The 15,798-nt window shown below is 50.7% G+C and overlaps 1 protein-coding gene across 2 annotated transcripts; it reads left to right on the top strand.

The window, feature by feature from the left end:
* Nucleotides 1-39: 39 nt before the first annotated feature.
* Nucleotides 40-8,871, top strand: LSM3 (LSM3 homolog, U6 small nuclear RNA and mRNA degradation associated). Of its 2 annotated transcripts, XM_004018551.6 has the most exons (4): nt 244-285; nt 1,464-1,574; nt 4,118-4,213; nt 8,467-8,871. In XM_004018551.6, exons 1-4 carry the CDS (start codon nt 265-267, stop codon nt 8,545-8,547), a joined length of 309 nt encoding a protein of 102 aa, XP_004018600.1. In that variant the 5' UTR covers nt 244-264; the 3' UTR covers nt 8,548-8,871. The 2 variants fall into 2 exon arrangements, with proteins under 2 accessions (XP_060258945.1, XP_004018600.1); XM_060402962.1 differs by lacking the exons at nt 244-285; nt 4,118-4,213 and adding an exon at nt 40-172.
* Nucleotides 8,872-15,798: the final 6,927 nt, after the last annotated feature.

Genomic DNA, 15,798 nt, shown 5'->3' with positions numbered 1-15,798 from the left:
GGACGCTGCCCGCGAACTGGCTCCGCCCCGAGGCGGGGCGAGAGCGGCCCCGCCCCCTCGCATAGGCCACACCCCCACCCCGCGCCCCCGATGAAGCTCCGCCCCAGCCCCGAAGTACCAATGCCAGTTGCCGGAAGCGAGAAGCCGCAAGACCGATTTCTTTCTACTTCCGGTGCGTTGCGTTCTCGCGTTTCCCGAGACCCGAGGCGGGGGTGGGGTTCTCGTGCTCTCGCGAGAGGCGGGAAAGAGCGCAGGGTTTGAAAGATGGCGGACGACGTGGACCAGGTGAGTGTCTTCCGAAGCGCCAGCTCCGAAGCAGCTTACTTATTCCCGGGCCTGGTTCTGCCCGGCTTTGCCTGCCAGGGTTGCTTTTTCCAGTCTCACAGGAAGGTGGCCAGTTGTGCCGCCTCTTTCTGGGTCTTCACGGCCTCAAATCTGCCTTTTGGCTAACCGCGCCCCCTCCGAATATTACGCCAGGCCTTGACACTTTTTACTGTTCGAAACCCGCTGAAAACTAATTATTCCTCACTCTCGTCACTTCCTTTCTCTTGAGTGTATTTGTTTGCCAGATACTGTTTAAAATACATCAAGTTTAATACATGAGCCCCTTTTTATTCCTCGCAATAATCATGAAGGGAGAATGGTGGTAAGTCGTGTCCGACTCCTGCGACCCGTGGACTGCAGCCCGCCAGGCTCGTGTCCATGGGGTTTCTCAGGCAAGAATACTGGAGTGGGTTTCCATTTCCTCCTCCGAGGGATTCTTCCCGACCCCGGCACCGAATCCGCGTCTCCTGAACTGCCAAGCGGATTCTTTACCAGTCATTTGTAAACAGGGAAACTGAGAATTAGAGATGGCACGATTTTTAATCCCAGTTTATAAGTGTCAGAATCACGAGTTGAGCCCACACTCCCAGAGTCACAGGCAGCGCTTTCACCGGTTACTCTATACTGGATGCTAAATACTGATATATTCATCTTACTGGCCAAATGGCTCCCTAAACTCAGCCTGCCCTGCACTGAATTCATGATCCGCCTTCAAACATTGATCTCTACTTAGCATTCTCTCGTATGTGGAAGTCATTAAGTGTATGGTCTTCAGGCTACTAAATGATACTTGAATTAAAGGAGAAGTCCCTGAGAGAGTGACTCCCTCCACCCTGAAATGGGGTCAGACACTGGGGATTTTGAGGGAACAGAGTCGTGATTATTTTGTCCTCTCTGTCTTCATGCATTTCAGCCCCCGTTTATCCAGCACTTAGTGTCAGGCGCTGTTCTGCGCCTTCATACACTGTCCCTTAAGCCTCCTGACAGCAGTGTTAGGCAGGCACTGCTGGTGCCCACGTTTTACAGACTAGGAGGCTGAGGCACAGGGGTTGCGTGGCTCGCCCGCTGCCACGCGGGGCGGGGGGCTCCGTTCCTTCACCCTAGTCCTGTAGCATCACTCAGCCTGTTTCTTTCATCAGCAACAAACCACCAACACTGTGGAAGAGCCCTTGGATCTCATCCGGCTCAGCCTGGACGAGCGCATCTACGTGAAGATGAGAAACGACAGAGAACTTCGAGGCCGGTTACACGTGAGTAGCTGTCTCCTTGAAGTTGTTTCCCTCTCCCTCCTCTGAAAGGTGGAAACCATCTGCTCTGGAAGAGAGTGTTGACTGTTGACCAGAAGGGGGTGGAAAGTCACCCATATTTCTAAAGGCCAAATGCGATGGTATTTTATTCATATTTTTAACATTTTTTTTCCTCTTAATGGAAATGGTGTATTTATTAAAGAACACTTTCACTTCTTTTATTTTTTCCTTGTTTTTTTGTGAATAACATTTACTTGTTCTCCATTCTCATTAAAGTGTTCGTTAAACTACTGACATATATATATATATATATATATATATAAAAACGTGATTTGTTGTGAAAAATTTTAGGTAGCACAGACATACGTAGAGTAAAAGTAGAACGCTATTGCTTCTACCGGCAGCCGTTCCTTCTGTTGGGTCTGTGGTCTTTCAGGTCTTCTCTCTATATTTACGTACATGAATATGTGTCTGTGTGCACATATTTGCACTGTATACACTACTTCTAAAAAAATAAATGACACCTTTCTATACCTTTTAGGAGAACCGTTCTTTTCCACTTAATCTTTCTTGGAAGTTATTGGTCATGAGTACATGTTAAAGCTTCATTATTATTATTTTTTAATGACTTTGCAGAATGCTTTATGTGGTAGTAGTGATACCAATGGAGAAGGCAGTGGCACCCCACTCCAGTGTTCTTGCCTGGAGAATCCCAGGGACGGGGGAGCCTAGTGGGCTGCCATCAGTGGGGTCGCACAGAGTCGGACACGACTGAAGTGACTTAGCAGCAGCAGCAATGATACCAAAATCGTCTTCCATTTCCTGCTGCTAAAAGTAATGCTGCAATGAGCATTTTTATACGTAGACCTTTGTTTATATCTGCAAATATAAATATTTGTATAGGATTGGTCCTTTGAGGTGGTTCCATGTATTCATAAAGAGAGTGTATTAAAGGTGTTGTCTCTTCTTGGTAACTTATTTCTTTGCTGAGTGTGTTCTTTTCATTACTGCCATTCTACCCTAAGTGATTAAACATAGCTAGTTTTTATCCCACGGACGGGGGAGCCTGGTGGGCTGCCGTCTCTGGGATTGCACAGAGTCGGACACGACTGAAGCGACTTAGCAGCAGCAGCAGCAGCAGTTTTATCCAGCAGTAAACCAGGTGCTGTATTCTAAGTGCTTTGCCTGTAGTATCTCATTTATCTCTATAACAACTCTGTGAGTGCAGATACTCATTATCCCCATTTTGCACTTGAAGAAGCTCAGGCTCAGAAGGGTAAAGTTGCTTGATTAAGGCGACAGAGCCAGTGGAAAGCAGGGCCAGACTAGGAGCCTAAGCCGCCTGACTTCCAGTCTCTTCAGGACCACGATTCTACCTAATGTGAAACCTAGAGGCAAAGAACCTCCTGTGCTTGGAAAGAGGGTGGAGACCTAAATCTTAAATCGCAGAAAGGAAGATGAGCCCCAGGACATGGAATAGTGGCGACTTTGCAGAGAAAAATGGAACTGAGCTTTTTCACCTGGGCCAGTGGCACATAGCCAGGCCCTCCGGGACAGACACGTTGCCCTAACTCTTGGAGGCCTCTTCAGTTCTCTGTGTGGGCTCACTTCCCTCTGCGCTGAACGACCCCTCCACCCCCGCAGCCGTCTGGGGATCCTTGCTCTTGTTTGTGTGCTTTGCCTGGCATTTCCCTGTGTTGCTAATTGGCTGCTTTTATTTTGATGTGAGCTGGTGAACCATTTAACACTTGACCAGAAGTAACTCAGGTGGGTTCTAAACAGGACCCTCTGCCCCTGGCTCTGGAGGTTCGCCGTTCGGTCAAATGCGTGAGCTTTGGCGCTTGGATTGAGGACCTCCCTGAATATCTGAGCTGCACTATTTGTCGGTTGTGCTGAGCAGCTAATTCTGGCAAGGCTGTACAGTGTGCAGGGTGCTGCTCTACTCGAGTCTACTTTGTGGTGTTTCGTCTGGGACAGGGAGGTTTGAGTGACAGTGTCTTGTGCCTTCAGGAAGCTAGTGCTGTCATCTTAGCAGTTAAAGAATTTGTTTTCCTTTCCTGTGAAGTGAAGTGAAGTCGCTCAGTCGTGTCCGACTCTTTGCGACCCCATGGACGGTAACCTGCCAGGCTCCGCAGTCCGTGGGATTTTCGAGAATACTGGAGTGGGCTGCCATTTCCTTCTCCAGGGGATCTTCCCGACCCAGGGATCGAACCCCAGTCTCCGGCGTTGTAGACGCTTTACCGTCTGAGCCACCAGGGAGTGCCTCCTTCACTATATGTAACTTCAGATTATTTTGAGTAAATTCATCTTTGACCATAAATAGTTTTATATTTGTGTTACGTCAATTAAGTAATCATGGGAGATGATCTGCAAAGAAACAGTGTATTAGTACAGCAGGGTAATTTTTTATTTGCATGTAAAAGTTTGTGGTTTAAGTATTGATGTTATATGTTACTTGTAATTGAGCCATTTGCATATTGTAAGCCCTGTTTATTTTTTCCTAATTTGCTTATTAAATTTCTTGGTCCCCCACCTTCCCACTTCAGGCTTATGATCAACATTTAAATATGATATTGGGAGATGTGGAAGAAACTGTGACAACTATAGAAATTGATGAAGAAACATATGAAGAAATATATAAAGTAAGTCATGCAGTTCTAGTCAGCACTTTCAAAATGTCAATTCTCAGAATACAACAACTTAATACTTATTTATGGAAAGCCTTTCATGTTTTGATACCTATGCATGGGGCTCAGTAGAATGTCACAATTAAAAGCAAAGGCTTTGGAGTTGGACAGACCTGGGTTTCCAGTGTTGGTTTGGCCACTTCCTACCTGGGATATGTTGGGCAGGAAGTACCTTTGCAGATGTAACTTCCTCACTGGTGGGGGGCAGGAATACTGGTCACTTCTGTTTGGCTTGCCAGGATACATTGAGATATGGCTGTGTAAGGGGCCGCTGTGTGCTGTGTGTAACGGTGATACAGGACAGTGTTTTGTTTGATGTGAATTTATCTGTCAGTACTTGTTGGAAACTAAAACTGAGAAATTAAAAAAATATTAACTCATTAAAAACAATAAGCCTATTGCACGTTGGCACACGTAACATGGATACTGACTGTGTTTTCTGAAACAAAACGTTTAGTGAGGAGTGTCTCTTTTATGTTTTGCAAATGCTTGACTTAATCGACAGCATTAATGACATCTTCGCTTCTGCATTTAATCTGTTGCGCTACATTATGGTTGAACATCACGCAGATAGGTTAACTGGAATTGAGAGAGTATTTTTGTGGATACTTGCCTGTGATGCTGCCTCCTAACTGAACAAGCAGTGGTTTCTTAAAGATCAGTTGTAGCGCGGACTCTGAAACTGCATCGGTGAGCTCTCCGTACTCTTGGTGTGTGTGAGGTCACTGGTACCTCGCGCTTGGAGTGGACCTTGTAATACATGCACGATTTTGTTACATCAGACTCTGGTCATTTGGGAAACACCAGCTCACTGAATCATGCAGGCCTTCCGTATATCGGCGCACTTTATTCTTCAGTCTTTTAGGGACTGAGAGGCCAGTCTCTGACCCTCCTCTAGCAGAGTGCTTTGCTGTGGAGGCTCAGGCCACAGGGCCGCCTATCGCCTGGATTCATGTCTTGACTGTTGCTTGCCAGCTCTGTAATTTTATCCATTACCCAGCTTGTCTGTGACTGAGTTTCTGTGCCTATAAAATAGGGATGGTAGTACCGACTCATCTAATACTACCGTTGAGGATTCATTGAGAGATTCCATGAAAAGCCTTCAGACGGCGACAGGCACATAGTAAGCGTTCCAGTGTTAGCCTTTGTTGGCTTTTGTGCTTCTGCCTTACCCCGGCTCTCCTCTCTTCAGGCACTCTTGAGTCCTTGGCTAGTTTTCTTTCTCCTTCTGAGCGTGGGTTTGCCTTTGTCTCACTGTGCATGTCTCCCTCTCGCGTGTGGGTTTGCCTTTGTCTCACTGTGCATGTCTCCCTCTCGCGTGTGGGTTTGCCTTTGTCTCACTGTGCATGTCTCCCTCTCGCGTGTTAATCGGTAGTCTCTGTTACAAGCCATCAGTCTGCAATGACGGTGCAGCGTAAGAGCTTGAGCTCTGGGTGAACAGACGTTTGCTCACATCCTGGCTGCTGATGAGGAGTTTCGTAACCTTGGGCAAATTCTAGAAGTTTTCTAAGCCTCGAGGACCTCCTCAGTAAAATGCCAGTGCACTGGATTTGGTGCTTGCAAAGCTGGCGGCAGGTGATGGTTGCTGGCCATTATGATTGCGGATAAATCTGTGTCTTTTCTGAGCATCACTCTTTTCTATTGTTCTTACTGCATAAATACGCACTTTGGATGTTATCTCAAACTCAGTACATCTGAAACTAGACTCCTGGTGTTCTTCAAAATGAGGTCATTCTCAACTCCTTGTTTCTGGTCATGACTTTCTTAGTTATCTGGACCCTTTATCTCAGAATTTTAACAAGTCAGCCCAAACCTTAGTGTCTTAAAAGCACACCCACTTAGCAGCTCACAGTTTCTGGGGGTCAGGTGTCCAAACTCAGCTGGGTCTTCTGTGTTAGGGTCTCTCACGAGGCTGCACAGGGTTTGGGGTCTCATCTGGAGACTACAGTTGGGAAGGTTCCGCTGCTAAGCTCACTTTGATGGTTGTTGGGAGGATTAATTTCCTCAAGGGTTTTGAAATATGGGCAGATCCAGAGCTTGTTAGAAATGCAGGTTCACAGGCTCCACCCTGGCCTATGGAGTGAGGATCTCTGGGCATGGAGCCAGAAAACAGCCTTAAAAGCTGTTAAACAGGTGATCTTACGCGTAGTAAAACTTGAGAACGCTGAGATATACAAAGAGTTAGATACATTCATGGCTGACAGGTATACTCAATTTAACATACTAAATTTATAGGTATTATTTGAATTTACTGTTCAGGGTTCTCTTTTTATGTTCCAGTACCTAAGAAGCTCATAAAACCTAGTTTTTACACGTTAAAAATCGTTCTGGAAACCTAGCTATTACCAGTACTTTCTGCCTGGCACAGAAACAGTTCTCTGTCAGAGCTACACGTGGTCAGTTGTACAGATTCCTGTAAGCGAAGAAGGATGAATTGTCGCCGTCCCTCCCGCCTGCACTGTAGCAGAGCCAGGGACAGGATATCCACGGCCGTAAACGCCCCCTTTCAGAAAAGGGAAGGACCCCGAGCAGTCACTGGTCCTCCTGTGACAGATCCCCTGGGAGCTGTGAATAGTAAGAGAAACCCTGCTTAGGTCAAGTATGACCTGTGCCATATTTGGGACACACTTATACTAAAGAAACCTTATTCTTTCTTTGTATGGAACTCTTCCTTGGTGACCTGTATTTTTATTGTTAAATATGGGGGCTGCAGAGTGTTGACAGAAACACTCGAGTATGCTGGGATATTCAGTTTGTCAAAGGCTTTTGTTAGCCAGTCACTGGATCCTTTGTGAGAGCCATTTCTTTAAAACTTATGACTTCTTGTGTTTCCCGTCTGTTTACTTCCAACCAGTTCTTTGGGCCAGTAACCTCAAAATCCTTCTCTAGATGAAACTTGCATATGCCTTTGTTTCTTTAGTTACCCACCTCTAACATGGTTCCTCTTGTACAAAGTAATGTTGGCTACCCTGGGTCACTTGCTAATATGAACTTGAATGGGAAGGCCACACCCTTAATCTCGTCTTCCCCTCAGGGCTGAGTTTGTTTAACTGAGAACATTGACAGGGCTGCTTTGTGCCTCAGAGCTGTTTTTCTTGTTTTTGTCCACAGTTTGGAGTCTAAAAACAGTTGGCTTTCTGACCTTATGAATGTTGTTTCTTATCATCACTGCTTGAAAACCTGTTAGTTATCGCCTAAGCTCATCTCTTCCTTACACTGCCCTGCCCAGTGCATCAGATTAACAGCAACACTACCGATGTTTGGCTTTTTTGAACCTTTTCCCCAGAACCTAGGTTTGGGCCGTCTTCATGCTACTCTTTAGCCACTTTCTAGGCAACAGTTTTGGGACTTCCCTGGTGATTCAGACGGTAACGCGTCTGCCTACAGTGCGGGAGACCTGGGTTCAATCCCTGGGTCGTGAAGATCCTCTGGAGAAGGAAATAGCAACCCACTCCAGTACTCTTGCCTGGAAAATCCCATGGACAGAGGAGCGTAGTAGGCTACAGTCCATGGGGTCGCAGAGTCGGACACGACTGAGCGACTTGGCTTCATTTCACTTCAGGCAGCAGTTTTACTGAGGCATGAGACCATTTCAGACCTTCCTTGTCTGTGTCCTTACTGCCTAAGGCTCGTCCCCTGGCTCACACAGAAGATAGCCATACGTGAGTGGATTAGTGCCACAGTGAAGCAGATGGGAGGGCTTTATTGGTGCCCACACAGTCTCTAGCGAGGTTTCAGCTCAGTGCACCAGCTGTCCCCCTCGTGCTCAGTCAGGGATCTCGGCTTACTGGCTCTGCCGTCCCCAGGGTTCTCCGTAGTCTGAGTCCATGTGGTGGGGGAGACCCCAGAGGGGCCTTTGTGGGAGGCTCAGGGTCAGCCGTCACTCCTGCTCACGGCTCGTTGGTTAGAACCCCGTCCGTGGCGCCACGTGGTTGGCACGGGGTGTGAGGAGTGTCTGGCCGTGTGCCGGGAAGCGGGGGGAGCGGCTGCGTGGGTGGCTGCTGCCCCTCCCCTGGCTGTGTGCCAGGAAGAGGCACTCAGGAGATGGCTCCTTGTGTCGCAGAGGTGAGTGACCAGGGTTTTAAAGCCATTTGTTTGTGTTATGATGAGTCTGGGTTTTTCTTTTCAAATTTCTGTCTCAAAAAATGAATACTACCACTACAAATTTGTATAAGTGGGTTCTGTGTTTTGTTTTTTCCCTCTTCCAGTCAACAAAACGGAATATTCCGATGCTCTTTGTGCGGGGAGACGGCGTTGTGCTGGTTGCCCCGCCATTGAGAGTTGGCTGAAACGAGAATCCGCCGCCTGTGGGAGACGGGCTGTGCTGTGCGATGGCCTCTTTGAGTGTGGAAGATGTTCCAAAGAGAGACCGATGTGCATCTTGATGCTGAAAATAAGCAAGAATTCTTCCACTCCTGAAATAAGTTGGTTTGTAGATAACTCACAAATACTTCAGCTAAACGGCATTTTTATTTTTCTCCAACCCTTCCAATAAATGTGATCGCCGCGATACAGAGCTTTTCCAGGAATTGATTTGCTCCACTGTTTTTTTTGGACAACTTCTGGGTTTCTTCCTTTAAATTAAATGTGTCGTTTCCTTTCTTGGTTTTTAACGGGTCTCCTGTCTTGTGAATTCTTTGAAATAAGCACGTCTTCCATCCCCTTGCCCACTTGTCTTGCGTCTGCTGTGTTTGCAGCACGAAGTTGAGTCCTGGGAACTGCAGCTTTGGGCTTGCGTCCCTCCCTGGACCCTTCTGGGAAGGCACTTGTTGAGGCGCAGTGACTGCAAGGCAGGGAGGGCCGTGCTGATGGTGGCGTACGTGTACGGGATGCCGTGAGCACGCAGGGGCCAGCACCCAAGCCAGAAGCACCTGGCTGGGCGGGTATGGTGCTGGTGATGGGGTCTCAGCGGAAACACTAGCGCTGCAGGGGCCGGTGAAGCCCAGTGCGCTTCCATCTGTCTGGCCTGGTTTCCTAAGGTCGGGCTTCATTGTCTAGCACACTGTGCTAACAGGCAGTGTTTTAAGCCATGTGCAAGAAAGATGCTTTCATTAGACATTTTATGAAGTGGTTTCATTTTCTTTATTATGCCTGTTCCTACAAGTTAACGGAGATGAGGAAAGCAAGTGTGGGCAAACCGACAGAGGCTTCATCTTCGTCAGAGCCGGGAGGGAGCTCTTCTGCCGCCCGCACGCTTGTCCTGGCTTCAGGGAGTTCCAGGAGCGGACCTGCTTACAGCGCCTCTTCATGGTTGAAGAAGGGGGACTGTGTTTCTGATGGTGGCCAGTGGTTGATCCTTGGGATTATTCTTCCGGAACAGAACACTTGTTTCAGAGCTGCTGTTGTTGGTCTGCGTGATAATCGCCATCTCCTGTCAGAGTGCACCAGGCAGAGGCACTTGGTGCCTGTCTGCTGTGCCATCCGTGTGGCAGCTCTCCTGCAGGATGTTACGAGAAGCTGAAGCTCCGTGAGCTCTCAGTTCTGGCCTATGGGTCCCAGGCAGTTCCCGGGGGAGCGTGCGGGCAGCCCTGGCTCCTGATGTCCACCACAGGCTGGTGTGATGGCCACTCCGATTCTCTCCCTGTGGCATCCGAGATCTGTGCTTAATTCTTGAATATTTCTCCTAGAATTGATAGGTTACATAGAACTATTTTTGGCTGTGAGGACTATTGTCTGCACAACTATGTTTCTAAACACCATGAACCTTACCATCTGACCCAGTTGCCATTGTGTGCACATAAAACCCAGTGGCTCTATACAAACGTCTGCTTAGTCCTGGCTGCTAAGATAACGGGATAGGGACTTCCTGGTGGTCCAGTGGCTGGAACTCTGCGATCTCAATGCAGGGTGTGTGAGTTCGAGCCCTGATCAGGGAGCTAGGTCCCACATCCCACAACTAAAGATCCTGCACACCACAGCGAAGATCGAACATCTGAGTATTCAACCAAGACTTGGCACAGCCAAGTAAATATTAGAAAAAGTGTACCTGCAGGATAATTCTCTGCATGTCCCCAGACGGGGGTTTTGTGAGCCCTTAAGGAGCTCAGGCTGCCTGCCTGGAGGGTTGGAGCTGGGGCCCAACCCACAGTAGGGGCCATTCAAGCAGCGTCCCGCCACAGTCCCCCCTCCAGCCTGCTTCTCCAGGCCGCCAGGGGTGCTGCCCTCTGAGAAGGTGCAGTCAGAGGGCCCCGGAGCCGTGCCTTGGATTTCCAGGGCTGCACGACACCCTGAGCTCCAGCCAGCTGGACGGCCCGATGTCACTGGAGCTGGGGACTGGTAGTTTCTGCGATGTGGTATCACATCACTCAAGGGGGAGCCTCTCAGGCAAATGCCGTAGATGGATCCCTGTGTTGGTGGCTTATGGTCCCGACTTGTGGTTTCCCACGAACAAGGATGGACAGACAAAACGTGCGGCTATATACTCAGCATTGAGATGACACGTGCCCCAGCTGAAACCTGGGTAACTTGAGCTTCCTGAGTAAGACTAAAAGCATCAGCTGCAAATAGGCACTTTTCATACATTTTAAATAGTGGTTTTTAAAGGTCTGCCCAAACTAGGCTGGTTCACGCACCCTTCTGTGACAGATGCAGGCACATTGTGGAGCTATTGCAGGTTTGGCTCCAGACCCCACAGTAAAGCGAGCAGCACTGATCGCAGGTCACCGTAACGGTGGAAACGCTGGGAATGGTGCAGGAATTATCGAAACGTGACAGAGACATGAGTGAGCAAACGCTGAATGCCTGCAGTACGTCCCTACGTTTCAGCCCGCAGGCAGAGGGGAGGAATGTTCCCCTGGGCGAGCGGCTGCCAGCTGTGAGCAGTGCTCACCTGCACTGGATGGAGAGCCACTGAAAATTCCGGGAGTCGCCCTGGCAGGCCCCGGAGGCTCAATGACGTTTGTGTCCCTCGGCTCTGGTGAGCTTCGTGGATTCCATTCTTGGGCAGGCCCTGCCAGTAGCAGGTCCGGGATTACAGCCTACCTGCTTGCCAGCTGCCGTGCTCTCGTTCTCGACTGGCTCACGTGCTGGTCCCTGCCTAGCCCTCGTGGCGAGGAGAGCCCAATAGACGTTAGGGTCAGAAGAGCAATGGCCCCCGAATCGCTCGCTCAACTATTACGTGAGCTCACCGTTACAAGTGTTTTGCAAAGAGCAGGGGAAAGAGCATATGTAGAGGGCTTCCCCGGCGCTCAGAGGCAAAGAATCCGCCTGCAGCGCAGGAGCCACAGGAGACTCGGGTTCAGTCCCTGGGTCGGGAAGATCCCCTGGAGGAGGGCGTGGAGACCCGCTCTGGTCTTCTGCTTAGAGAATCCCAAGGGCAGGGGAGCCTGGGGGCCGCAGGCCAGAAGGTCAGAGTCGGACCCAGCCGCAGTGACTCGGCAGGCGTGCACCGTACATAGAGGCCTTCATGCCATTGCAGCTGGGGAGAGGGAGTCAGAGGACTTCCACCGTTCAGCGCAGAGATCTGAGGGGAAACCCAGCGGGGCGGCTGGACCAAACTTAAGATTCCTGAGGGGAAACCAAAGGGCCATCAGAGTTTCTAGAAATGATTTATCAGGTTTACAGGTGCTACACAGATAGAGAGCCTGAGGCCCCTGAGACTGTAAGGATGACAAATATGACCTTCATCAGGCAAAGTGCCCCAGAGGTTACAGAATTACAGAAGTTAGATGGCGTATGTGCAATGGACCCTTCTCAATTAGTAGACGTCGTTTTTAAAGTGTTCAGCAACAGGGAACAAGGGCTGAAGCAAGGAGATGAGAGGCAGAACGCAGCTATCGTGGCAGCAGCGCTGAAAGCGAGGAACCTGGAGGACGGCCTCCCGGGTGACTCCGCGGCAGAGGATCTCCCCGCCAGGGTAGGGGATGCGGCTTCCGTCCCAAAGTCGGGAAGATGCCCTGGAGAAGGAGGCGGCAGCCCACTCCAGCGTTCTTGCCTGGAAAATCCCATGGATAGAGGAGCCTGGCGGGCCACAGTCCGTGGGGTGCCAAGGAGTCGGACACGACTGAGTGACTGACCACACTGGTGGGCTGGGCCTGAGCCACATGCCCATCGTGGAACTAAGGGTCAGATCATCCACCTAGGGATAATCTGGTCTGAGTGAGGAGAGGGATACTTCTCTCAAAGGAACCAGGGGAAAGTGGGTGGGAGCTGGAGACAGAGTGCCTGTTATGTAAGAATAACTTGCCATCTCCCCTAACTTACACGAAAATAAACCCTTTGACTATTAATGGATCATTAGTGGCAAAGTTTTTGGAACATACTTCATAGCAGAGATGTTATGATTTGAAGTCACCGCTCTGGAATCTAGTAAGGGGCCCTTGAGTACCCTGGGGGGCAGGGGGAGGGGGGGCGGGGGAGTCAGTGGGGATGGAGCTCAGACATGTTTCATGACTGGGCGTGGCAGTAGCTGGAGCCCTCTTCGGGGGCTGAGCTGGGGGGGGGGGGCCTGCAACATGAGTGTATGGGGCTGAAAGTAAGTACTGGGGTCCTTGGAGCTCTGAGGAAGGCGAGTTATTTGCACGATGTCAGAATGAGTCCCACCCAACAAGTGGCTTCTTGTTAGCAGGTACCATCGTCTCAACCCCTGGGCCCAGGGCCTGGCCAAGAGCATGTCCCCAGGAAATGCTGAATGACTGAGCAAGTAAACTGTAAGAAAGCCAGTGACAACCCTACCGTTGGAAAGAGTAAATGGTACTTTTTTTTCCCGCCTTATTGAAGCGAAATTGATACAATTGTGAGGTATTTCTCGTGGGCATTGTAATGATTTGACGTATGTATACGTCAGGGTGGGGAGGGGATTCCCACCTTCTGGTTATGAATGCATCCATCACCTCCTGTCCATCTGTGTGTGCGTGTGTGGTGAGAGCTTTCTACTTTCTCAGCCGATTTCAGTGTGGTCAGCTTAGCCACCGCGGTTCACACTCAGTCGTCAGGTTTTACTCAGGCCTGAAAGTCTGTACTCCTTTTCTACCGTCTGTGTTTCCCCCATCCTCCAAACCTAGAAACCATTTTTCTAAGAGTTTGACCTTTTCTTTTTTTTTAGGTTTCACATATGGTGCATGCAGTGTTTGGCTTATTCCACGTAGCATAATGCCCTCAGGGTCTGTTTGTGTTGTTGCAAATGGCAGAATTTCTTCTTTCCTCGGGGCTGAATAACAGGGCATCATATTCATACAGGCATATATCTCTACTTCTTTATCCATTCAGAGCAAACGGTTCTTTCACAGGTGAACTTTCATACTGCTTTCCAGACACTTGTGATGTCCTGCCCACAAGTGGACACTTGCCCTTCTAGCCATCTTGTCCCATTACCATTTACCTGAGCACCACAGTAGACACCTCACTAGTTAGTAGATAGCCAACAGTAGATCCCTCACTCAGTTCAGTTCAGTCGCTCAGTCATATCCGACTCTTTGCGACCCCATGAATCGCAGCGCACCAGGCCTGCCTGTCCATCACCAACTCCCGGAGTTCACTCAGACTCAGGTCCATCGAGTCCGTGATGCCATCCAGCCATCTCATCCTCTGTCGTCCCCTTCTCCTCCTGCCCCCAATCCCTCCCAGCATCAGAGTCTTTTCCAATGAGTCAACTCTTTGCATGAGGTGCCCAAAGTACTGGAGTTTCAGCTTCAGCATCATTCCCTCCAAAGAAATCCCAGAGCTGATCTTTAGAATGGACTGGTTGGGTCTCCTTGCAGTCCAAGGGACTCTCAAGAGTCTTCAACACCACAGTTCAAAAGCATCAATTCTTCGGCGCTCAGCTTTCTTCACACTCCAACTCTCGCATCCATACATGACCACAGGAAAAACCATAGCCTTGACTAGAGATACCTCACTAGTTACCAACTTACACAGAAAACTAACACTAAGAAATTAAAGCACCCTAGTGTTTTAAATTCATTTTAGATCCATTGCCCAATTTTCGTACCTGGAACATGTAGATTCTTGTTTTCTTGACTGCTTCTGGAAGCCTCCTGGATGTGGCAGTAGCAGGCCCCACTGTAGCTTCTGACACTGATTGTTGTTGTTGAGGCCCCAAGTCGTGTCCGATTCTTTTGTGACCCCATGGACTGTAGACCGCCAGGCTCCTCTGTCCATGGGATTTCCCAAGCAAGAATACTGGAGTGGGTTGCCATTTCCTTCTCCAGGGGATCTTCCCACCCCAGGGAGTGAGCCTAAGGCTCCTGCGCTGATAGGCAGACTCTTTACCGCTAAGCCACCAGGGAGGCCCCACATCAGATAAGCCCGCTTCACATCCCAGCTGTGCCACGGACCAGCTGGGCCAGTTACTCACAGCCTAACGTCAGCCTGTAAGGGCTGGGAAGCGTTTCTTTAAGAAGCCAGGACAGATCTCAGAACGTCACTGACACATCGCGGACCTTGGGTTTGGATGTCATGAAGGGGAGGCAGTCCTGGGAGGCCCATTCAGTTTGCTCAGGTCACTCACTCACTGTATTCCAACTATCCCCACTTTTTTTTTTCCTCCCCAGATAGGTTTCACGAGGACCATGAATGTGAAAAAATTTAACTCAATTAAAATTTATTCTCAAACGAGCTCTCGGTGCCAGGCTCTGTCAGTGGGGCACTGACCACAAACTGCCCAGCGCCGGTGCTGTGCAGGACGCGGCGGGCGGGGTGCGGGGCTGAGCCGATGGTGGCGGAAGCGGGTCCGGTCTGAGCTGTCCTCTGAGCAGCAGCAAGGGGCAAGGGGCGTGAGTCCAGGCCCCTGGGAGCTCCGAGGCGGGAGCCGTTTTCGCCCGGTCAGGGGTCTGCAGGGAGGCCAGTGACTGGAGGAGCGAGGCCGCACACGGGCCCTGGCGTTAGTGACGTGGAGTCTGCTCGGCCCCTCCTGGTCGCACGCAGACTTTTTCCTCCCTGCCTCCTTTCCTCTCCCCTTTCTCGGGTGCCCAGCACGTGTTTGTCGGTGGCTGCCCGCGCATCCTGGCTCAGCGTGGTTTCGGTGCTCCGTAAGCCCGGCTTTCCCCGCGTGGCCTGGTGAGGGCAGGGGAGCGACCAACGTGCAAGACCGGCGCGTGCGCGGCCCCAGTCCGTGACTGCACGGGGATCCGGGGCACCGCGGGCATCGCACACCCGCGGGTGAGGCAGGCCCCGGCGCTGTGCCCCCGGCGCTGCCCCCGCAGAGCGCCCACCCGCCTCAGAGGGCGGGGGTCTCCCCTGGGGGGGTCGGCTGCGAGGAGCAGCGTCTGCAACCAGCTCTCGCGTCCGCGTCGGGCGAGTTCCGGCGAAAGGGCCTGCGCGTCCCGCTTCCGGCCTCAGCGCCTCGCCTGCAGGGAGGGCCGAGGAGGGCCGCACCCGGGCTCGCGCTCCGCCCGGCTTCCGGCCCCGGGCTCGCCCCACGGCCGCGTCCGCTGGCGGCAGCAGGTGGCGCTGCGCTCCGTGCCTTTCTGCCGCCCATTTATTTCCTTAAACCCGGACAGCGTGCGGAGCTCCAGCCTAACAGTATCTGTCGCTACCAGGAGCAAAGAAGGAAAGAAAATCGCGAGCTGTTCAGGCCCCAGGGAGCAAGTCGTCGGGTGAAA

Source organism: Ovis aries, chromosome 19 (genome assembly GCF_016772045.2).
Source record: "Ovis aries strain OAR_USU_Benz2616 breed Rambouillet chromosome 19, ARS-UI_Ramb_v3.0, whole genome shotgun sequence".
Taxonomy (NCBI): Eukaryota; Metazoa; Chordata; class Mammalia; order Artiodactyla; family Bovidae; genus Ovis; species Ovis aries.
The sequence above is the reverse complement of the archived record's forward strand: the minus strand, read 5'-3'. Positions and strand labels throughout refer to the sequence as shown.

Coding starts and splice junctions, on each gene's coding strand:
- LSM3 (XM_060402962.1), top strand. CDS start 91: ATGAAGCTCCGCCCCAGCCCCGAAGTACCAATGCCAGTTGCCGGAAGC. Junction 173..1,463: donor CCGATTTCTTTCTACTTCCG/GTGCGTTGCGTT, acceptor TTCTTTCATCAG/CAACAAACCACCAACACTGT. Junction 1,575..8,466: donor AACTTCGAGGCCGGTTACAC/GTGAGTAGCTGT, acceptor TCCCTCTTCCAG/TCAACAAAACGGAATATTCC.